Source organism: Canis aureus, chromosome 18 (assembly GCF_053574225.1).
Source record: "Canis aureus isolate CA01 chromosome 18, VMU_Caureus_v.1.0, whole genome shotgun sequence".
NCBI lineage: Eukaryota > Metazoa > Chordata > Mammalia > Carnivora > Canidae > Canis > Canis aureus.
The window spans coordinates 16,727,855-16,752,651 of NC_135628.1; the positions used below are offsets into that span (position 1 = coordinate 16,727,855).

Here is a 24,797-nt window from a genome sequence, read left to right on the forward strand (position 1 = left end):
ATCCCATCTTTTGGGGTTTTTACTTCTTTCCTTCTCAGAGGAGAACATTTTTTTTCTTAGTTCTGGGAAGATATTACACTGTAGCCCTTTATGTTTTGACAAAAAGAAGGCCTATTTTTTAAGAAGAATGTTCCCTCAACATGAGAACGCAGCATCCTTATGAATTATTTTCCATGCGTGTACGGGGACCAAACATCTGGAGTCCCCTGAGTCCCAGTTAAGATAAGTCATCATAACAACACATGTTCTGATTAATATCCCATTTCCCTTAGCCATTTGTCCATGAAAACTCCTGTGACCCATTTACTTAACAAATTTATGTGTATATATTAACATATGGAGCATCAACAATAAGTAAACGGTATGGTTTAGCAAGAAGAGCCATGAAATATTTGTTTTTCAAAACATTTTTACACCCTTATTTTCTCAAGTTGTGTGATAACCCAAGGGTCTAAATCCTGCACTCCAACGTCCCTGTCAAAGGAAAACCGTAAAAAGTTTGATAAATGGAAGAGAAAATTGCAATATTATTTTTCAGATGCTTATTATCCTCATGTTCTGGATAAAACCTCACTAATTAGATTTTAAAGGGTTTTGTTGCTAAAACATTTTGATTGATATACTTAAGTGTTATTTTTTAGCTATTTTCAGAAGCTGTGCTGTAGGTTGACCCAACAAGAGTTATTGTGAGTTCAGCAATGCGGAAACCCAACATAATTGTTTTTTGGATGGATTTTGGGGAAGACTGTTAACCATTCCATGATACATGGTAGAAAATGGTCAAATAGGGTTGAACTACAAAATGTTCCTGCTCCTTTTTACTACAGTGTTATATTCTTGGGAGCAAGGAAGTACAAAGCCTATTACTTACACATGGTTCTAGCATCAATGAGTCACAGTGAATCAGAACAGTTAGCTCTTTTGGTTACAAACATCCATTTCAAACCAAATAGTATTTTTATATACTTTTAGGTTTAGTAAATATCTCTGTGCTTCTCAAGGAGGGTGTATAATAGATATCCTCATGGTAGATGATAAGGGAACATGTGGCATCCTCCTGTACATTCTTGTTTTTTTGAAATTCACATTTGTAGTATTGAAACAGCAACTGAAATATATATGTATATACATATGGGATATGTTATAGATAATTGTGTAAATATATGTGTAGTATATAAACATATACATATATTGCATTTATAGGTGGTATGATCCATATAATATGACATAAGGTTGGTGGGTTTAATATAATTAAATTGTGTTATGCTAAAGAATACTCTAAAGTCAATTCATGTTTTTTATATAGCCATTTAGATTCCAGTCTCTAACCAAATAACTACATAGTAGAAATGTCAAATAAAAGTATATTATGTATACTTCGGTAATGACAAAATTAATCTTTTTAAACATTTTTTCCCTTGGAATTATTGGTATATAAGCTTTCATTGTTTCACTTTATCTTCTAGACATTTCGTTACACTCTTAATGTACCATTGTATTTTTAAAGGAACCCCGTCTGACAGAAAGGATTATAATTTTGGAACTGTGGAAAATGTGATTTTTTTTCCTTTAACACTGATGTTCAGGATTAAAAATAACTTTTTAGTATTCATGAAATAAATACTTATCTGTTTTCCCCCTTAAAAAATAGATTTTGTCAAATTCTACACAGGGATGGGAAAAACACAAGTAGCAATGCATTTGTCAAGAGAAACTCTATTAACATTATAAAAAATTCTTTAAAATAGCAGCTGCCTTTGCCATAAATATGTGCCAGTTCCAGGAGCTAGCACTGTCTACATTGTTAATGCCATTTCTTTTCTAGACACCCACATGCAAGGAGAACCGTTAAAAATGCAATATCAAGCAAGTATCGAAGCTTCCTCTTTGTATTTATTCTTAGCATTCTCACAGAAGGGCACCACGATCTTCAAGTGATGACGTCTGTACTTCATAAGTGTTAGCCCTCTACAATGCATGCTATTTTTAACTTATACTCTGGAGCCACAGTGAAAACTTGAGAGAAAATATTTGTTTTTTTCTCTCACTTATCTTGAATCTTATATTGCTTTTCCTAAACTAAAAAAATTGAGAAAAGCATGAAGAGCAGTCATAATGTTTCAGGTTTAAAATTCCAGCCTCACTTAACTTTCTCTGAAGGACCTTCTTGGTCTCTACAGTCTCTGGCTTCTTGTTGGCTTCAAAAATAGCAGAATGGGAAAGTCATTAGACTTTCCCAAGAGAGGGAGAAAAATCATTAGAGATGAGAGACTCTTAACACTAGGAAACAAACTGAGGGTTGATGGAGGGGTGGTGGGTGGGGGAATGGGGTAAGTGGGTGATGCACATTAAGGAGGGCACGTGATGTGGTTATAGCACTGGGTGTTATACATAACTGATAAATCATTGCACACTATATCTGAAATGAAGAATGTACTTTCTATTGGCTAATTGAATTTAAATAAAAAAATAGCAGATTCAAAGACTGATCAGAAACAAAACTTTTGTATGGAGACAAATCTTGGTTGTCTCACCTGCACCAAAGAGTGTTAAGGGCTGCTGATGCCTGATGTTTACTTACCTTTTAAGAGTGGGCCAGACCCTGGAGCACTTGCAGAGTTGGATGTTTTCATTATTTCTTGGGTGTTAAAGTACTAAGTTATTAATACAGAGAGTAACAGCAGTAAAATACCTCGGGCAACATGGGGTAGAAGAGAGTGAGTTATTGACAGATTTTAAGTTTGGAAAGAAACACCATGCTGTGTAAAGGGAGGGAGAGGGCAGAAAAGTTAGAGACTAAAAGTTTAATACCATCATTATTCTCAATGATAGCACAGATGCTGTGGATCAAAAGAAAAGAAAAAAATGGGCAAAGGTGGGAGCTAAGAACTACTATCTTTTGTACTGTTCTTATTCTGTGTATTTGGATCAAATGGCTAAATTTTAGGAGCTCATCATGTTGACCTAGGCAAGGTTTCAGTAAGTTATATTTCCATACATTTACTTACTAACTCTCTCGGTCTGTCCATCTGTTCATCCATCCATCCATCTGTCCATCCATCCACCCATCCACCCGTGTATCTTAGCAGGACTGTAGCATTAGTATTACATGCATACAATTAACTTAGAATAATCATATTGTAATTATATCCTTTATCATTTGGGTCATGGAGAAAGGAGGCAATATATGCTTTTGGATATCTAGTGATAACAATTTAAAATAGCATTTATGACCTAAACAGTGAAATCTGTGCCTAGATCAATTCTAATAGCTGTATCTAAAATAATGTGGGTTTTTTTGTTTTTAGCATTTTCTCATAATTATTATTCCAAACCAGAACCCACTTATAAGCCCCAGAAATTCTACTATACATCCAAAATTGAGTTTGGTTTTACCACATTTAGTCTTCCTTTCCATTGCTTACTGTATCATTTTGTGGTTTTCGTAGAAAGTCAACTCCATACGGAGGCAGCTATGGTAGAGTTTCTGGAACCTAAAAATCTGGTTTGAATCCCAGGTCTGTTCTCAGCCAAGTCAGCTTTATTCTTTGAGCTTGGATGATAGTTGAATCAGGCTGTAAAAAATCAAAACCAAGAAAAATGAAAGAGAAAAGTGTTTACAGTTGTTTTTCAAGCTTGGTGCCAGATTTCTGTGAGGCCTGCCTCAGAGATGATCTAGGAATAAACATTATGACAGATAAACACATTTTTAGAGTCAAGTAGCATTAAATCGAAATTTAAGCCTCTTCTTAAAACAATTATCTTTAAACCAAATGGTTTCATACAGCATCTCCACTTACCTAGAGGAGGAGTAACGTGGGAAGGGTAGAATAAACAAGACCATGTTGTTGTAAATTTCCACCTCTTTTTCTCCAAATGAAGTCACTGAAACATTTTTACATTTTTTCTTATTCATTTCCATAGAGTTAATATATTTCTGTGAATTCATACAGCATGTGCTTCAGGATTCAGGGCTCCAATGGCTGCCCCTTTGTGAGACATAAGAAGTCTTTGGTCAGGGGGTGGGTGGTTGGATGACATTGCTTAGATATTTTCTCAGATTTTTTAAAAGATTTAATTTACTCAGGAGAGACACATGGAGTCCGAGACATAGGCAGAGGGAGAAGCAAGCTCCCTATGGGGAGCCCAATGTGGGACTCGATCCCAGGACCCCAGGATAATGACCTGAGCCAAAGGCAGATGCTCAACCACTGAGCCACCCAGGTGCCCTGATATTTTCACAAATTATCCCAAGTTAGGTGAAGATACTTTCCATTTCTGTTTATCAATCATAAAGAGGTGCTTTACTGCTTTTTTGTGACCTCCAAAAGGCAACATAGATTTACAATCAATGGAATTCAAAGACTCTGTAACAAAAAATAATCCCTTATCTCAGATACAGAATGGCCATTTATCTGGTTTCAGGAACTTATTTTCCTAATACTTTGTAGTCTTACCCAATTTTAGCTTAAAATGCTTATCTAATTTTAGTTTAAATTGAAAACAAAAACATAAAACCAAACCACAACAAAGCAAATATAAGACACTCAAAGTTCAGAGGAGGAAGTGTGGAGTGAATGAGGAGCAAGCCTGATTTACAGACCATGTCAAAGCTACCTGCACAACAGGTGGCTCTTCTCTGGGATATTAGTCTCCACAGTGGGGCAATTTCTGCAAAGGAAGTATACATTTTTTACATATCATGCCTTGCTATTGAATAAAATATTAAATAAATACATTTATGATTTTCTTTTTAATTTTTATTTCCTGCTGTGAAAAGATTCTCAAAAAGGGTAGAGAGAGACTTCCTACTCGTTATTCTTCTATATCTGTCCCATTTACCTGACGCTTATTTAGTTCACTTCCTTTCAGTTAAAAAATACTTGTTGAGCATGTGCAGTGTGTTGGACATTATAACATATGCAAAGAGTTATGAAGATAAATGATGTTTTCCCTACCCCCAAGGAGTCTATGGTCTGCGTGGAACATCTTGCAGATAGCTATGATAGGAGTTACCTTATAGTAAGTGCTCTAAGAAATCTATGGATGGAAACTACTTTAGAGAGAACATGTGTTTGGGAAGGCTGGGATGGTCATTCAGGTCACAGACCCAACTACAGAGCATCTTTTACTGTTGGTTATACTTAATGAACACAGGCACAGCTGAGACACACATTTCCTTTATTTACCCTTCCGTCCATCCCTTGACCAGAAGACTGTGGAGGGATGGTGGAGATCCACAGCCAGTCCTTCTCATCTTATTCAGAAGCAATGACTAGGAAAGGAGAAAGGTATTTTTTCAAGGGCCTTTGGGTTCCATTAAAGATCCTAGATGGACTTCTTTCCATCTCTAGAACCCTGTAGGCTAGACAGCTGGCCTCTGCTAATCCAGGCCACAAGGAGGAAGATGTGCATCACTTCCCTTGTTGGCTAGTTGAGGCACACTGGGTGTAACAGTGGTCCTTGTCAGCTGTCCCTAGCATCCTTCCAACCAATTGATCATTTATTAAAAAATCAACCTCAAACTTCTATCATCATAATAAAATTGGGTTTTATATTTGAGGGCCTGGGGACATCTCCTAAGGTAGTTAGTATTTTGATGACTGTCTAAAAGGAGTCTCATTACAGATGACCTCAAACAGATAATGGCAGGGCAGGAGCACCACCGAGGAGTGCTGTCTTGCAACTCCCACACAGACCAAATTGCACATTGACAATCAGAATCAAAGGAAGATTTCTAGGCCTGGATTTCAGCTTTTGTTTCACCCCTTTCTCTCACTGGCAAGTTGCAGAGAGGCGCCTGGTGACTTCTTCACCCACAGTGCTTGTATCAGAGTAAACTGATTGGTCGGAAGTATTTCTCTTTCTGTTACTTCTCCAAAATGGGTGAAGGTGCTGATGGAGGATAAACATACATGGGACTAGAATGAAGAAAGAGGAACAACAGAGAATTGGATTACTGCCCTCTAGCAAATTGAGAATTGACAGTAATTACAAGAGATCAGATAGGGCTCCCCTATTTCTCAACTAGTTTGCTGCCTGATTTCAACTAAATCTTATTTAGGACAGTATCTTAGTCTTTCAAGTTGAGTAGGAAATGTTCCTTATCCACTAATGACTCCTAACGTTTCTGTAGAATGGTGTTATCCTTAAAATCTAAGCCACAGTACTCCTCTCTCTTTGGAACTCTACACAGGAAGGAACCCTCTCTAACTTTAAGGCACAATGACTTGCAGACCATGCAACACTCGTGGGAAGAAATAACATGATGGTTTTTGTTTGTCTGCTTGCCTTTTAGAAATTCTACCCAAGCCCAGTGAGTTTGCATGGGGTAGAGTATGCCAGGCAGGGAAAAAAAATCCACTATTGTCTATTTTCATTAACTTAATTCTGTTTCCATCTTTGTCTTCTTCCTCTACTGCCTCACTCTCAGCCCAGTAGAGAAGTCAGGTGATTTACTATCTGTGTAATGATTTCAGTTGGAACACATCTTGCTTTAAATCTTCCTGAGGAGGCTTCTGAGGGGGGCAAGTGTGCAAAAATTCTGAGAGAGGATCATTGCTTTGGGTATGGAAATGGCTGGGATTTGATGACTCTGATTTCTTCCAATCCCACTGACTCCAGAGGCATATCAGCCCAGCTTGGTGGTCACTGTCATCTTGGTTGCAAAATAAAGTATTTTAGTGTCCATACTGCATGAACCAAATGTTTGATCATCAAGCTAAAAGTAACTATGAAGATTTTGAGTGTAACCAGTGTTTGAAATTCTCCACTGAGAGTTTCCCTTTATGAACAGAGCAAATGATACTACAAAAGAGGCAGCAATGACTAGTATAAAAATGTTTAATTGATCCTCCCCCCTTTCTTTGATTCCTCAGATTTTCTTCTCCTCAGACCTGGAGGGTGGAGAAGGGGTGGGGGGAAAGGCAGCATTGACACTTTTCTTTTTCTTTTTCTTTTTTTCAGATTCAGAAGAGTAAAACACACCTCACATACAATAAAAGAGGCTGCCAGTGTCTTGCATCATTTTAGCTGAGCTTCTTCACTCTCCTTCTCCTCCTTCCACAAAGACCCATATCTGGGGAAGGTGTCCAACTTTCAGAAACAAGTTCCCCACACTTGCCTTCCCTCATGCCGCCTCCTTCCGAGAGATGGCTCTCTGGGAGCTGGTTTGAGGTCTAGGAACTCTGGGGAGATCCTCCCCCAGGCAAATAAAACAACTTGAGCTTTTGGCACAAACAGAAACAAAACATGAAGGGACTTCCTCAGAATTCTTTGCTAATGCCCTGGCTTTCAAGGCACCTGTCTGGCCTGCTGAGGATGGACATCCTGGATATGCTGAGGGAGGTCTGAAAAAGCTACATGCGCAGTAATTGCCATTTTACTACTGTCAATGCTGTTACTTTAAATTGGTTTTGTTTTTGTTTTTGTTTTTGTTTTTTGGTACTGGCTACTGATGGTGGATACAGCCATGCTGGCCCTTCATCACAGATGAGATGATGATTCCAGTCTCTGGTTGTTTCCTTTCCTGAGTCAGGAACATCCTTTTTCTCCAATTTTCTTTCAGACTTAAAAATTGTTCTTATGCTTGTCTTTCCATTTATATATGAATTTCTTTTTTAAAAAAGAGATTATCCTATAGGACTTTTTATTTGTAAATGCTTAATTTATCTGTGCATTCATTAATATAAACCTGAATGTTTCAGCTGATGACCATATTGTATAGGTAGGAGGCACATTGTTTTCATTGGGTAGCATCCATAACTAAGTGGTTACTGAAATTTTTACCACTGGCTGGTCCTCTTCTGTTGGATATTTATGGTTTCACTTAATCACTCTTCTTTCTATTCAGGGAAGTGCTAAGGGAATTAGTATCAGGGAGATATGTCAAATAATTCTTCTCATTTTAGTGAGTCTTTAAAAATAACACATAGGAGATAATTAATAGCACAAATCAAGAGAAAGAATCGTGGATGTAGCATGGAAAGGGAATAAAGATACACCCCCTGAATCCAAGTAAAAAATGGGATCCAGTAGAGTAAAGGGAAGGGTAATGTTATGGGTCTAAATGGTGTGATTTGGATAAAACTGATTCTTAAAAGGTGGCTATGGTTCACAAGAGAATCTTTGAGTCCTCCCCAAGGGGAAACCCCATGATTATGCTGGTGATGGAGTGGGGTTGGCTAACAGGGAGAGAGAGAGCTAGATGATAGGCGTAGGTGTAGTCCCCATCGCAGATTTATTTCTACATGAAAAACACCAAAACAAACATTTAAAAAATCTTTGTATTGCTAAGGCAAAATATTCCTATTTCTTCAGACAGAAAGGAGACTATCTATGTGGTCTACAAGGCTACTTTCCTCGCCAAAATACCCCCAACAGAAAGATCTGAAGAACTCTTGTGAAGAATGCATATTTGTGTACTAATATTTAAACACAGTTCTTTGTCATATTTACATTTTGCCTTGTAATAACACGTGTTTTTCTGTCGGTCTCTCTGCTTTTCAGTGACCACAGTAAATAATGGGGTCACAAATTCAAGTCAGGGGCCTAGTGGTAAATGAGTAAAAGCAAGCCATGTCCTATCAGAGTTATCGTGATCAATGGCAATTGGTACCAGTGAGGCAATAAGGAACAGGAGGGACTGTGAGGAATTGGAACCTTTTGTATGTTGAGGTGTGTGTTGTGGAAAGGGGGCAATTACTAGTCAGCTACAGGATCAGTGCTATGTACAAATGGGGGTCCTCTACAGATACCTAGGTTTTTATATAAACCCTCTCCAAATTTTTAAATATTGGCAATAAGTTCAGAAATCTCCAAAGACTGTGCTGGTTGCAAGAAGCATGCCTATGACCTGCACTCCATCCACGGGACATCAGTTTGCAAACTATGCTCTTTGAGGTGGTATAGTTTTGTAGAGGAATGAAATACAACCAGGGCATGTCGAACTTTTCATCTTGAAAATTGAACCTCTTACCTCATTTCTGTCCTGTATATAGAGCTTTGCATCTGGTCAAAATAGAAAGCTTACAACTTCCCTTTTATACTCTTAACTGGAAAGACTAAACAATATCTGAAATAGAAACAGGAATATAGCCATTTTTTTCTAGGAACAATAAAGATGGTAATGTTTTCCATTTGCTTTAAGTCATTAATAGCTGAAAAAGAATGAGAAGAGAATTTCATGCAGTATAGAGCTCTGCTTGGAATTCTCAGTGTGGAAAAGCAAAACTCCATGTAACTCATTTTTTAAATCCTTAAGAAGTATTTTGAAGGGACATTGAGAAAAATTCAAAATTATCTACTTTTTAAAAATGTAAACCAATGTATTAATTGTGGAATAAGTTGATACTGCAGTTGATAAAACATTGAAGTTGTGATCCCAAGTCAGTATTGACTGGAAGAACAATATTTCCAAAGCTCTAGCACAATTTCTGTGGTCTTTTTGTTCTCTTGAAACAGCTGCCAAAGAAGCAGCGATATGGGCCACACATTCTTCCACTGCATGGAGTATGACATCTTACTCAGTATTACATTGTCAGGTAGAAAGCAAGGGCTTACGCACCTGAATTAAGAATTGACCAGGGGCATCCCTGGGTGGCTCAGTGGTTTAGCGCCTGCCTTCGGCCCAGGGAGTGATCCTGGAGTCCCAGGATCAAGTCCTGCGTTGGATTCCCTGTATGGAGCCTGCTTCTCCCTCTGCCTGTCTCTGCCTCTTTCTCTTTCTCTCTCTCTCTCTCTCTCTGCCTCTCATGAATAAATAAATACAATCTTAAAAAAAAAAAAAAAAAAAAGAATTGACCAGTATGTGGAGAAAGCAGTAGGGACATTTCCACCATTGACAAACCGTAGTTTCTACATCTCCCTAGGTGGAACATTTTCCAAATGAAGTTGACCCTAAAGTTTCCCTATGTGACCACATAGCTCTACACCCAGGTTTTGTGGATGTGGTATGTTTTGATGGCATAATGACCGATCCATAGGGAAGCCTTTGTCCCATCTTTTATTCATGCCAACCTTTCTTAGTTTATGAGCCCTAATAATTTATGGCAGCAGGCAAGAGACTCATTTCTAAATCATTAAATTTAAATGGATTTTCCTCCATTATCCATTTCATTCTTGGAGGTTTTAAAAACTATTGGAAACATCTGATAGGATTCCTGTTAAGGACCCAATATACTTAAACAGTAAAATAGTATCTAAACATCTGAGAGCCAAAGAATAATCTAGTGTACCTGTTTATTTCATTTGCAGAATTAAAGCCATATAATGACTTTACATTTTCCACCTAGAACCATGCCTTGAGTAAATTTGAAAAGTGAAAAGGTCAAGAGCAACATGGGGAAAACAAAAGAAAAAAAAAGCACTAAATCTTTTTCTCCTAATGAGAGAAGATTCTGAGATTAAAGCCCAAGTATGCAGTATTATGTCCCCAGTAAAGGGGATTTAAAGACTCCAGGCAACCTTTTTATTCCAGTTGGAAACTGTTCTGATTCTGAGATCCCCGCGCATCCCAACAGGAGTCGCAGTGCTGCCCCCCACCACAGGGCCTGGCACACAGCCAGCATTCAGGGAGCATGCGCACAGTTGTCTAGCTGCATCCCACTATGTACCTGTGCGTGCCAACAAAGCTCCACATCGCCTATATGCCAAGCGTGTCACTAAAGCTTGCTTTCTAAGTATATGCAGACATACTCTAGTGACGTAAGCAGCTTGTGAAAAGGGATACAAAACTGCGGGTAGTTTGGGGAAAACCGTCAGAGCCAAGTTTATGAATAAATAAAAAAATAAAAACTCCTCTGCGGCTTTTGGATTTAAGAAAAAATACAAAAACACAACAAAACAGGATTTGTCCGAAATTGTTCTTCCAAAGGGGATGACACCGATCTATATGAAATACCAGTGGATTTATTTATAATCCAGGTTGAAATATTTAAAATCCAAAGTGGACTGTCTTGGAGCAAATAGGGGATTTTACACGTGCAGTGTGGGAATCACTGCCCAGTTTTGCTCTGCTGTTATTACAGAGTTGGGGTACAGCACTGAACTACAGCAAAATTGGACAGTAATGCAATAATGATGTTATATTGGATCTTATGTGTGAATAAATGGAAAGTAATACTTATGATTCATCAGCAGAGCTCCATCATTAAAGGCGTCATTAGCACTTAGAAAATGAACTTACTGAAAAAAATATCATGAACAGTATAATATTTCTATGATACATCCCTCTGAGAACCAGGGACACATTACCTGCCAAGACCAAATTTCAGTTGTTAAGATTTCCTCTCGTCGAAGAGACTGAGCATTGAGGTGACACTAGAATTAGAATGGTAGCAGAGCCACCTAGGCTGTTGGACAAAGTTCAGTTAGTTTGGATTCAGAGAGGTTTAAAAAATGGGAGGTGGTCCTCTGGATGTTTTCATTAGTCATTTGTAAAAGACAACATACTTTTCCAGGAAAAGTCTGCAGTAATCAAGGATTGTTTCATTGAAAGAACACCTTGTTTTTACATTAAACAACAAAGAGTGCCATGGAAAACCCAGACTGAAAAGTTCATGAAAGTCTGTTTCAACATGATTAGTTCCTGGTTATTTTAACTAATCCCCCCCCACACACCTCTCCCATTTTTCATTAAAATATTGCAGATGTATTTGAGATGAATTTACATTTATTCTGGTTCCTGTTCCCAAGTGGAAGTGGATCAACGCTGGCAATGGCTTGCTTCACTCAATGAACTTGGGCCTCACCTAGGTTCCTAGCCACTGAGCTGGGAGAAGCAGGGGTTGGTGTGTGGGCCTTTTCAGCTCACTGGGAGCACACTTACCCAACCTGCTTTGGGAAGATTCCTCATCTCTGAGGGTATATGCTGGCTGGAGCAGGCTGGTCAGTGCCATCATGGAGGCTTTCATCTTTAGTTAGCTTCAGCCATGATCACTGAACTTCACCCATGTGTTTTCATGGGAGCAGGCTTCTTAACCTGCAGAAGTATTTCTCTGTCAGGTTATGGTGCAGGACAATTCATTTAAAATAAAGCCCATTAAAACTCAACAGCTATGGATTGGCCTTTAAATAGATTGTCCTGGAGGCACATTATTTGTAAAGTCTTTGCTTCTCTGTCATGATCTATCTTGGGGTTGGTATTTGTATACTTGTGTCCTTGTCTTTGAGTGGGTATATGTATGATGGTACAGAGATAGAGTCACACACGAATATACATAGACTTGTAGTAAAAACTTACAGCTGTAGGTACTGTCCAGTAACTGATTCTAGAGATGGAATTGTAGAGTATACATTTTCCTTTTTTTCTTGCTTTGATATTTTTATACAATTTTATATGCTGTAAAAAATTTTTAAAAATATTTGCTATTTTCATTTGTAGAGCTCGGTTAGGTTTTTATCAGCTCTGGTGCGCACTGTACAGCCAGACTCCTCCCCCTATCTAATTTAAGAATCTTCTTCCTTTTTCATACCTTTCTTTTTTCCCTTTCCCTTCTTCTCTTCTCTCATTTTTCTACCTTTCATAAATTCCTTCTTTTGCCTCTGTCCAGGCAAGCCATTCTGCCTGTGGTATCATTTTAGCACAAGGAAACACAAAATAATGGGGGAAAGAAAGGCACCTTCTTCCAGTGTAATTAACATGAGGAAATGTTGGGTGCCAAGGGTGGGGTAGGTAAGTGGGGAGTATAGGGAATAGATTGGGGAAAGGAAGCAGGATATGGGAAATCCTCATGGGAGATCAGTTACCCAAAGCAAGGTGAGTCACGTTGAGGCTAATGTAATGCTACCATCTTCCCTCAGTGTAGAGCCCAAGTTTTGCTTTCCCAGGGTTTTTCCCCTTAAGATGCCATGCGCTCATCATCATCGATAGATCTTCTCCCTGTATGGGCATTGGCCCAATGTGAATGGCTAACTCAGCACATCTCAGCCTTAGATTTTGCTGCTGTTCAGCGAGATTTGTGGGCAATGTCTGGATTAATACCAAGAGTGTTTAACAAGACTCAAAAAAGGGAGGCAAGCAGAACCAACCCCCCTAAACTCAGTCCAAATCGTGCCAAATAAGTAATTCTTTGGAGGTATAAGGAAAAGATTTCTGGATGTGTTCTGAGAATGCTTTTGCAAAAGGGAAGATGGTAAAATGGACTTGTGTTTATTTTTACAGCAGTGATAGAATGTATTTCCATGATGTAAAATATGTTTCTAGTAGATAAAATGCAGGTGGCAATTTGCATTTGTGTATCAAAGGGCAAAAGAATGGCCATCCATTCTAAAGAAGATTGTTTTGTTCCCTATGATGCTGGTTTGTACGAAAACAAACTATTCAATTGCCATAGCATCATGTCTCCAAATGGAAAAATAATTCCTAAAGATTCATGTAAAACAGAAATGCGAAACTACTCCCAATAAACTCAAGATGTGTTTATTGTAAATCTTTATTGCACAGATGAGGCTGACTGTCTATGTATAATTTTCCCCATCATCTAGTAATGAATAAGTACCTGTATGTTCTTCTGATTACCAAATAAAAACAGTGAGTTAATCTCTCCGTTGGAATTTGAAAAACCTAATGCTGTTTTTCTTTCTTTCATGTTTTTTTGTTGTTGTTGTTGCTGTCTGCGTTCCATGCCAGATATGGGACTGTCCAAACTCCCTCAACCATCTATCTCTTTCGTATTCCTCCAAACGCCACATGACACTCTCTTACCAAGCGTCTTTGCCTGCACACTAGAAACTATACACAGTAAAGCCCTCTCGTGTAATCTTTTTTGAGGGATGAGGCGGATGGGTTATCAGAAGGTCCTCGGGGCATAAGAAGTGTCAGCATTCATGGAATTAAACTGGCATCCATATGTTCAGTTTTTTTCTGGATACAATGACATGGTTTGACAATCCTGTGATGCCAGTTTTCAAATTCTAAACTTTTCGTCTCTCTTTTTCTCTTGAAAGGCCTACCTGGCAATATTTTTTTCTCTTCAGCAATAAACATAAAAAGTCTGATGAGGGAATAGTCATTACCCCTGTTTGTGGGCATACTAGTGGTTTATGTACAGGTTGGCACCCAGCCCACCTCCTTCAAACCAGCCATGGAGAGGGACCTTTTTAGTGGTGAGGAGACGTATTACCAGATACCACCCTCTTAACCTGGGCCACCTCCACGTATTGTTCCTGCATAGTGACTCCACTGGATTACTTCTCTGACAAAGGGGGCTGTGATGTTCCTCCCAAGTGATTGTGTTTGCCATGCATTAAAACAATTAAATTTTTTTCCTAAAAGCAGAAAAAATTCATTTTTAAAAATACAGAACTTACTCATTTTTAAAGATACAGGAAAGTATAATAAAATTAAATTCACTATAATATCCTATCTAACAACCATTCATTGTCACTTCTTTCCTCATTTCCTTAGAGTTTTTTGCTATGTGTTTTTAAACAGCTGAGACCATACCATGCAGTATATTTAATTGTGCATTACAGTTTGTTCATATAACATCAGATTTTAAGCAGCGTCCCATAAAAAACCTCCATATTAATATAATTTCAGTATCATCTTAATAATTCATCTAATGGCTCTAGCACAGTTTACTTAGCCAACTTCTGCTGTTGGACAATTAAGTTACATGTTTTTAGTTATTGGTTTGTTTGCTGTGTAATTAATATAGCAGTGGAGTTCTTTGTACATAAAGCTTTCTCCCATTTCTATCTCCATTGGACAAATTCCTAGACGTACAATTACTAGGTCAAAGGTTGTAAAATTCATTTGACTTGTCATTTGCTGGCCCAATTCCAAAGCATATTGAAATTAATATTTGAAACAGCCATATTTCAAGAGCATAAAGAACTGCATATCTGAATAGCTCTTGTATTTTAGGTCATTGTTCTTTGTAATGAACAGAAACCCACTTAAAAAGTAGGCATAGTATTGATGTTGGATGTATGGAGCAGGAAAAATTGTTATTAAACACTGTGAATATGCAGCTCTAATTTATGCACTATTGGAAAACAACTCTTAGGGAATTATGGGTGGGTTTGAAGCCCTCCAAAGTCCTTCAGTGATGCCACGCCCTGAGCAGAATGTGGATTTCCCTTGATACTCTTGTGTCAAGGATGGGAAGAAGCAAAACTGGGGATTTGTTCCAAGGCGGTAGGCAATGGCTTCTTGCTCTCTGCCGCACCCCAGTTGGAACATGGAGAAGGTGTTGGTAGATGGGCTTAGCCATAGAGATCAGAGGTTGTGGGTATCACAAAGGCAGATGTTGCAAAATGCTAGAAGAAAGGGATTGAAAATGCCCAGTAGGATGATAGATGCTTTTCCTACTTCCGTCTTTCAGCACCACCTCTGCCCGTGAGATCTGTCCTCTGGCATTGTAACAACATTCCTATTGTTGCACCATTACTAATGTTGACGCTTGATCTCAAGGGCTCTTAAAATACCCTTTCCCGGCAGACTTGGGCTGTACCCACCCTGTTTTGCAGAAGGGAAATAATATCTTTGAATCAAGCTCTATATCACTGGGGTTTACTGCTAGCCTCACGGTCCTGAGTCTTAGGTGTGTTTATTGGCCCCAAGGTTGGTTGTCACTTCCATCAGTGTCCTCTTCTCCATACTCTTGATGAATTAGAATCCTTGCCCTTTAGCTGAACCAACCAAGGACATTAATTTGAAATATCTGAAAGCTATTCGTTTGTCAAAAGATACTTGCAGTCACAGAGACTGCAGTGATGACATTTCTGCCCCAAGCTGACTGATTGGGTTGTTTACTCTTTGAACATTCACATGCCGTGGGTCAAGGACGATGTAATCTGTGACCTTAAAATGCTTATCTTCCAAAGATGACATATTAGCTACTTTACACACACACAAACATACACCCCTCTCTTGAATATAAATAATAAACACTATATTGCCCCGCACAGTTTGCTAAGCACCTCCACATGGGTACTGCTACTTGATCCTCACAATTCTATCTTGAAATTAGTGTTTTTAAATTTTTAGAGATGAGGAAAAGAAAGCTTGGCAACATCAGCCCTGATGTAGTTGTTTATTTATGTTTTCATTTTACCTACTTCATTTAAAAACCATTTTGGAATTCTAAAATCACGGAAACACAATCAAATTGTTTAAAAAAAAAACAAAACAAAACAACTAAGAAAGCAGAATAAAATTAGAGACAGAAAGTAGCTGGTGTTGGAGCAAACCAGGGCAAATGTTGGTATGTAGTCATGCAGGCTGAATAGGCCTCCCCAGTTCCCAGCATTGTGTCATAAGTTGGATCTGAGTTTCCTGGAAACCTAAATAAAAATGAAAAGAAGCCATTTACAAGATTCATATCGTCCATGAGGATAAAGCACATCGGTTGTTCAGAATAAAGAACCCTTCCCCCGACAACTGAAAGAAATGTCTTCTCTAGGTATTCACTGAATGTGTGCTTCTCACTCGCGGCTGCGAGCGGGCTCAGCTGGGAGCTTGAAAAAATGCCCATGCCCAGGGCCCCACCCCAGATCCATTAAACAGTGGGGGGGAAGTGCCTGGGTATCAGCATATTTACTTTACAGCTCCCCAGATGATCCTAATGCGTAGCCAGGATTGAAAATCCCTGACAGTGAATTCCAAGTCACTCACAGAGCAGCATCCCAACTAGATTTCTACAATAAATCCTAGAGAGAGTTATAGGAGTCCCAAGACGTTCTGCTGGCCGGCAACAGTAGGGCACAATTTGGAAGCCGAGCTGGACCTAGATCTTCCAGCTCAGTTTCTGATGTTTTTCCTGGGAATGGGAGCAAGGGAGGGGTGGCGTTTTAAAAAATGAAACTTACATTAAGTATTATTCCCACAAATGGAATGGTGAGTAAAGTGTTTGTGATTTGGTGGCTGTGGCATGGAAAATGACTTCAGGAACACAACCTCAGTTAATGGGGAGCCAGTGGGAGGTTGACTCAGAACCTAACCACACCCAGTCGTCCATGATATCACCCAAAAGGCTGGGGAAATCACAAGTTTATTTTATGTGTCCCCCACCTGCTACTTGTTTGTGATGTATTGGACATTTCATCAAGCACACAGAAAAAATAAATCCATGTCCAGAGGGCTTGCAGTTCTACTTTCCGGTGACCCAAGGCTCCCAGAGATTATCTCATTCAGCTACTGCAAAGAAAATAGCAAGGGGATGAAAATCTGCCTCAAGAAAAAGCCATCAAACCGCAGGCTTTTGGAAGATCATAGTACGTGATTTTTTAAAAAAATTGCACCAAACATTTCTATGAAATCACCTGGCACTAGGGAATGTTCCTACAACTAATAACACTGATAGCTTGCCATTCAGTGCTTTGCAAGTTTTCGAGTGCTCACTTAGGCAGCATTACATTTGATCTCTCAAGTTCACAAGAGTGTCCATGGAAAGCAGAGTGCCAAATTTTCCAATAGTGAGACCAAAAAAAGGAAATTTATATCACACAAAGTTTCCCAAGCCTGCTTGAAGATCAGAATCACCTTGGGGGCACTTGTCAAACAACTAAGCCCTTTAGGAAATGCTGGCTCACCAGTGCTTGGTTGGTACTTTTTTTCTTTTTTGTTAAAAATATTGCTTAGGTTTTTCTTATCCTTAGGCAAATTTAGGATAACTGCACTTGATGGAAGCCTGGATAATGGGTTAGTCAAAAAATAGCAAGAGTCATGGGGGAAAATTTCTCTAGGTTTGAGCTCTAAAGGATCCTGACTTAACTATTTTCCCCAGATGCTCAGTAGCTGTGTGCAAATTACTTAAACTCGTTTGGCTCCAAATTCCACAAAATGGGAATTATTTTATTATCAGAATGTTAATAACAGAAAAGATAACTAATGTACATTTAATTGTCTATAGCTAATACGGTGCTTAGAACCTGCAATTGCCTCATGTGCAACAATGACTATTACTATTACTAATGACCAAGTGGTCAGATTGTGAATCACCACTCTGATAAAAAACCTGAACCTAGCCTTCATCCTGAAGCAGTGGTTCTCACCTGAGAGCAGTTTTGCTCCTAGGGAACATTTATCATTGTCTAGGTCCAGGGGACATTTTTGAGGATCACGACAGGGGAGGTGCTACTGACACCTAGTGGTAGAGGCCTAGGAATGCAGCTAAACATCCTACTATGCACAGGACAGCCTAGCCTACTCCTGCAGCCCAGGGGTGCCGATGTTGAGAAGCCCTATCCTAAAGGGACAGTGAGACAAGTAAAATGTTTTGTGAACAGAGGGATAAGTGCTTTGAGTCATTGGCATCCCCGTGTAAATGCAGATTCAGTGGGACCCAGAAGTATTTCTGGTGGATCAGAAGGGCCTCTGGACAAGGTCAGAGGCATGGCTCTGCATCCTGGTGGTAACCCCAAGCAGAGCTGACTTGTTACACACAGGCCCACCATTCTTTGTGTAGGATACAGCATGAATGGCACCTTCTGGAGTTGTGCAATGAGACAGCCGTGGCCAAAGTGATACTTTGGGTAATTTCTCCCCAGGGTGTCTGAGACACCTCATTCTACTGATGGTCATTAAAACCACCTGGGGAACTTGTTGACGTGCAAACATCTACCTCCATTTCCTGGATATTTCACTTTAGTAGGCTCAGGAAAGGGCCCTGGAAGCCATATTTATAAAAATCACCTCAGGGAGTTCTGAATCAGGGTCATTTTGATTCAGAACTACTGAATGGGTCTGAACAATCTGACCCATTTTGCTCAGAGGTTAGGACCCTCTGATTTCCCTGCCAATTAAGATCTTCAGGGCATATACAAGACCTGGCCAATGGAGACATGAAGTTCTGCCCTAGATAGCTTCTCTCACCTAATGCAAATTAACCATTTTTGCATCTTTAAGGTATTTGGATTAATTTTGTGTTTTCTATTTTTACTATTAGTCCTCCTTCCACTGTTAACACCACTATCTCTACTACTGCCAGTAATAATAATAATGAACAACAACACAGGATGTCAAGGGTGGTACCCTATTCTTTAAGACTAAAATGAAACCGTCTCAAACACCATTCTGGGTGTATTTCTCCACATCTCACCCGCGACTCTGGGGTAGAGAAAGTTTGCTTCCAGCGCCAAGTTTCTGCTTCCTCTGATGTGGATCAGTTGATGGCCCATCTTGTTATCTTTACTCATGATTGCATTGACTCAAGAGAGTTTCTCAATTAACACAACCTCCATAGACACTAGGCCTGTGTGTGCAAAGTGGACTTTACAAAAAGTTTGAGTAGGTTCAGGAGCTTGTAACACAAATAACAAGGAATCACGGATGCCTTCTGTTTAAGAATTCTCTCTGCACCACTGCCAGTTCAGACTCCAGGCATCTGGGGTGTGGCTAGATTCTGACATCCAGGCCTCTTTGGCCCCATTCTGGATGGCAAAATAAACAAAGAAATGAATGAATGAATGAATGAATGAATATTTGTATACATGTATATATAATTTATATGTATCTATGTGAATGCGTATATATATGCCTATGTGTATACGTGTGTATAGACCCATACACACACATACTTATATATTTATGTAAATGTTCTTTTGCACAACAACTCAGCCTCCTCTTCATTTTGCTCTCCTTCTCCATCCTCACTCTGGGATCTGGCTTGTCACTCCTTCATGGCCCACAAAACTATTCATATGCACAAAGATAGATAATCCCTTTCCCAGGAGGAGTTGTGATGCCAGCTGCCGGGAACTCACAGACCCCACTAACCTAGCATTTGTGTGGCCTTCTGCACACTCTCATACTGTGGTCCCTTTCATCCCCACCAGAACACTTTGAGGTCATTGTTATTTCCCTCATTTTGCAGAGGAAGACCTGAGCTTCAGAAAATTCACGTCAATTGTTTCAGGGCAATAGCGTGTAAAGGGTATAGGGACAAACTCCCTGATACCTCAATTCTAAATCTAGAACTTCCCCATCCACAGCAGCAGTTCTCCACCCTAGAGGCATATGAAAATCATCTGGGGGACCGATCGTGGAGTTCCACCCTAGTACAATGAAAACAGAATCTGAGGGTGGTGCTCTGGCAACTATATATTTAAAAAACTTCCCTGGTGGTTCTAAAGTGCAGCCCTGTTCTGTGGACCCCAATATACTAATCTGCCAACCAGTAGACTCGAAACCATCATGTACACAGAAGGAATGGCTGTGCTCCTGGCTCTTCTGGATCATGGAATCTGTGCTGCTCCCATGACCTCACCTAACCTTCTTCTAAATGTTGTTTTCAGACCCAAACATTTGGATCATTTGATAATGTTTCAGATGAGCATACACCTGTTCAACAAGTGTGTCCACAATCCTACTCCTCCTTACCCCTTGTTTCTCTTTCCAGGAACCAAGAAGCGCTCTCATGGCTCACCAGCCCCCAGCACTAGCTCTGCAAGTCGCCTTACCTTGCCAGGTGGGTAGATGGCATTGTACCATCATCTTAGCAATCACAGGTAATAGAAAGGAATAGTTTCCCAGTTGATTTTGACAATTGATGAACTGGGAATCTGGCCTCTTATCTATCCAGTCCACCCCAAGTTATCAGAGAGCTTTACCCCTGTCATCAATATTTGTAAAGTTCCTTCAGGAATGGACATAATGTACTCATATTTGGGCCATGGTCTTTCCTGCTCAATGATGCAAAGAGTAGAATCTTGTTCTTCCTTGATGTTCATCAGGACATGCTATAGAAGAACTTCTTTGAGAGACAGATGGTACAGGGGAGTGTGAGCCTTTGCAAGAGACTTGAGTTCAAATCCCAGTTTTGCCTTCTTCAGATTGTGCAAGCTCACTACACTTACTCAGCTTCTTGGAACTCTTTTTTTTTTTAATTTTCACAGAGAGAGGCAGAGACATAGGCAGAGGGAGAAGCAGGCTCCATGCACTGGGAGCCTGATGTGGGATTCGATCCCGGGTCTCCAGGATCGTGCCCTGGGCCAAAGGCAGGCGCTAAACCGCTGCGCCACCCAGGGATCCCGCTTCTTGGAACTTTTGTTTCTCATATGTCTGCATGATGAGGATTGGAGGCACTGCTTGTAAATTTAGCATAATACTGACTTGTAGCTAATCTCTACTTTTGAGAAATATGGAAGTCATGTATGATCTGCATTGGGTACCATCTAACATTGACCAGAAAATTTTAAGCATTCATGATGATCCTGTATAATCGCTATTCAGTATAAGGGACACCTGTTGGTCGTTCTGTCTCCATGTGTAGGGTTACACTCTCTAACACAATTTAATTTTTATTAGTAAAAATTGGAAGAACACATTAGTTTGGGAGGAAAGAGAGGTCATAAATATGGACATTGGCAAATTTGAAAAGTAAAAATTATAAGAAGGAAAAATGTTCATGCTACACTCAGAGCTAGTATTACCCCTCCTTCTTTATTAAATACTTTTTTCCCCTAGATTAGAATTCTATCCTACATAGACATTTGTATCTTTTCTTTTAAAATTTATTATTCCATTATATTTCCCCCATGTTATTAAATATTAAACAATATTTCAGAGACTAACATTTCATAGTATACCTCAATTTATTTATAGATTCATTGATAAATTTGGCTTTTATGTAGCTTACATTTTTGCTATTATAAATAACCTTACATTCCTGTCCATAAATCTTCTGAGTCTGTACATATGGATTTAAGATAGATTCCTTTAGGTAGGGTTACTAGCTCAAAGAATATGTAGGTATTTAAGTTCTTGACACATTATTGTCAAAATGATTTCCAGAAAGGTAGTATTATTTTATACTTTTAGTGATGTTTGCCTTTTACTACACTCCTGCAAATGTTAACATTAATACTTTACCAATTTGATAAGAAAAACTTATATTCATATTCAGTTTGCACTTACCGCGTTTTAAAAGAATCTTTTTTCTTTTTGTTATTTTTTATTTAAATTTGATCAATTAATGTATAATGTACTACTAGTTTCAGAGGTAGAGGTCAGTGATTCATCAGTCTTATATAACATTCAGTGCTCATTACATCAAGTGCTCTCCTTAATGCCCATCACCCAGTTACCCGTCCCTTCCCCCCACCCAGTGACCTTCAGTTTGTTTTCTATAATTAAGAATATTTTCTAATGCTAATTTTTCTCCTAAATTTCTTCTTTTGGGAATTGCTGAATTTCATCCATTCTGGGAGGGATAGTGCCTTGCGTTTTAGTCCATCTGTGTAGGAATGTTTTGCAATCAATGTTGTGTTATAATTTAATGAGCAGCATTTTTTTCTTGGTAATACATGAAGTAATAGTTCACTTTACAATCAGTGGTATCTTAGATTAGATGAAACATAGTCTATATCTATCTGCTTTTTCAACCTCAACTTCTGTAGCTTTACTACCGCAGTCCAAAAACTGCTCAGTGTCCACTGAGTAGCCCTTGAGCTTTCTTGCCACTGTCACTCTGCCTGGAATACTCCTTACCCTTTTCTAATTCTGGATAATTTCTCTTTGTGGTCCTTCCAAATCAACTAGGTAGGATTAACAGTGATGTATAATGATTTGCTTGTAAATCCCTTTACTCACTGATAGGTGGCTTTTCCAAGGGTGGGGACTATCTTTTTTTCCTGCCCAGGGCCTATCAAGGTGCTAAGCACACATTGGGTGCTCATTAATGTTTATAAGACTGGGTCTGTGGGTGTATGAGTGAGAACTGTCCAATTTCATTTATGACTATATAGAAAGCAATCACCTTCAGAAAAGACTCATTTTCAAATTTGGACTTGTACTAACTATACTAACTTGTTTTTTAGTATCAATCAGACCTTTTTCTGTAGTCTCTGCAAGCCTCTTTTATCTTGTTCCTGCTTGTAGTTTTGGTGCTTTTAGGACTATAAACATTAGGAGGAAAACTGCTCCAAATCAAACAACTCCAGTGTGTTGTAATGGTGTTTGCTTTTCTCTGTAAGCTTATAACATTCCTAGGTCACGTGGCACCTCTGACATCATTCTGGACAACCACAATAATATGCAGAGCTGACCTGGTTCCCACCTGCTGTGCTGGGATCCTACTGCTGGCCTGCCAGGTTTCCAAGGCTTATGAGTCTGTGTTGCAGCCATCTTGTCTTTGGCCTTAGTTTGGCAGTTTAAACTGGTCCTAAATTGGGTGTCTCAGGCACATTTCATATTATACCATAATTTGTTAGGCACTGAGTTCTGACCATTCCAAACTCTATAGAAATTGAAGGGTAGTTCTCAAAACACTTGACATAAGTAACCATGCATTGTTTAGCAGACGCCCTTTACATCAGTCTTTACAATGGCCAGCTCTCTACTTCTTCCTACCTCAATAATACCACATACTGCCTCCCTTGACTCAAATGCCTCTATCACAAACTGTTGGTGTCAAACAATTTAAAATATAATGTTTAAGGATGCTCAGAGAACCAAATAGTGAAATAATAATCCTTGAAAAGTAATAAAATGAAATTGTGCAGAACAAAAATACAAGAACAGAGAGATGCAAAAGAAGCAATTCAAAACTGAAATTTATTTATTTTTTTTAAAGATTTTATTTATTTATTCATGAGAGACATAGAAAGAGAGAGGCAGAGACACAGGCAGAGGGAGAAGCAGGCTCCATGCAGGGAGCCTGACGTGGGACTCGATCCTGGGACTCCAGGATCACACCCTGGGCCGAAGGCAGGTGCTAAACTGCTGAGCTACCCAGGGATCCCCAAATCTGAAATTTAAAAAAGCAAACATATAGTCATTGGAACTTAAAAAAAGAAAAAAAAAAGAAAAAAGAAAAGAAAAACTCAATATGGAACACAGCTGAAAAGAGAATTAATGTTGGAAGTTAGCTCTTAGGACAGGATAGCAAACATAGGATAGAGAGGGAATCATATCAAAAATGAAAGCATGAACCATAAGACTTTTAGAAGATGATATAAAGATAAATCTGTATGACCTTAGATTAGGCCATGGTTTCTTAGATATGACACCTAAAACCCAAAGAAAAAAATAGTTAAGACTTCATTAAACTTTGTGTTCCAACGGATACCGTTAGGAAAGTGGAAAGAAAATCCACAGAATGGAAGAAAATATTTGAAAATCATATATCTGATAAGGGTCTAGTATCCAGTATATGTAAAGAATTTTTATAACTCAACAATAAAAAGATAAATAACCCAATTAGAAAGAGGACAGAGAATTTAAATAAATAAAATAAAAAAGATATTTTTGGAAAATATCTTTTCCAAAAAAATATACAATGGAATATGAAAAGATGCTGAACATCATTAGTCATTAGGGAAATGCAAATCAAAACCATAATGAGATACTGCTCTACATGCACTAGAATTGTGACAATAATAGCAAGTGTGATGATGTGAAGAAATTACTAGCCTGTGCATTGCTGGCGGGAATGTAAAATGCTGCAGCCACTTTGGAAAATGGTTTGGTAGTTTCTCAAAAAGTTAAACATATAGTGACTATATGACACAGCAATTCCACTCCTACATGTATTCCCGAAAGAACTGAAAACATATGTTTACACAAAAAGTTGTCCACAAATATTCAAAGCAGTATTACTTATAATAGTTAAAAAATGGAGAAACTAACTGTCCATCAAGTGATGAATATATAAGCCAAATTTGCTATGTCCGTACAACAGACATATTATCTATTATCTGTCTAAAGGACTGAGTATTGATACATTCTACAACATGAATGAACCTTGAAAACATTTTGCTAAGTGAAAGAAGCCAGGCACAAAAGGCCATTGCATTGTATGATTCATGTGAAATATTCAGAATAGGCTTTTCCATAGAAAGCAAAAATGAAC

General features: G+C 38.8%; 1 protein-coding gene across 8 annotated transcripts in view; it reads left to right on the plus strand.

The window, feature by feature from the left end:
* The window catches only part of PDE1C (phosphodiesterase 1C), a 482,957-nt gene that overhangs the window by 442,417 nt on the left and 15,743 nt on the right, over positions 1 to 24,797 (plus strand). For 7 of the 8 annotated variants that reach the window (XM_077856290.1, XM_077856292.1, XM_077856291.1 and 4 more), the window contains one exon: positions 20,346 to 20,414. In XM_077856290.1, coding sequence (XP_077712416.1) covers positions 20,346 to 20,414 — 69 coding nt within the window. Of the gene's footprint in view, positions 1 to 6,966; positions 13,569 to 20,345; positions 20,415 to 24,797 lie in introns of those variants that run through there. The other variant, XM_077856294.1, reaches the window with a different exon arrangement.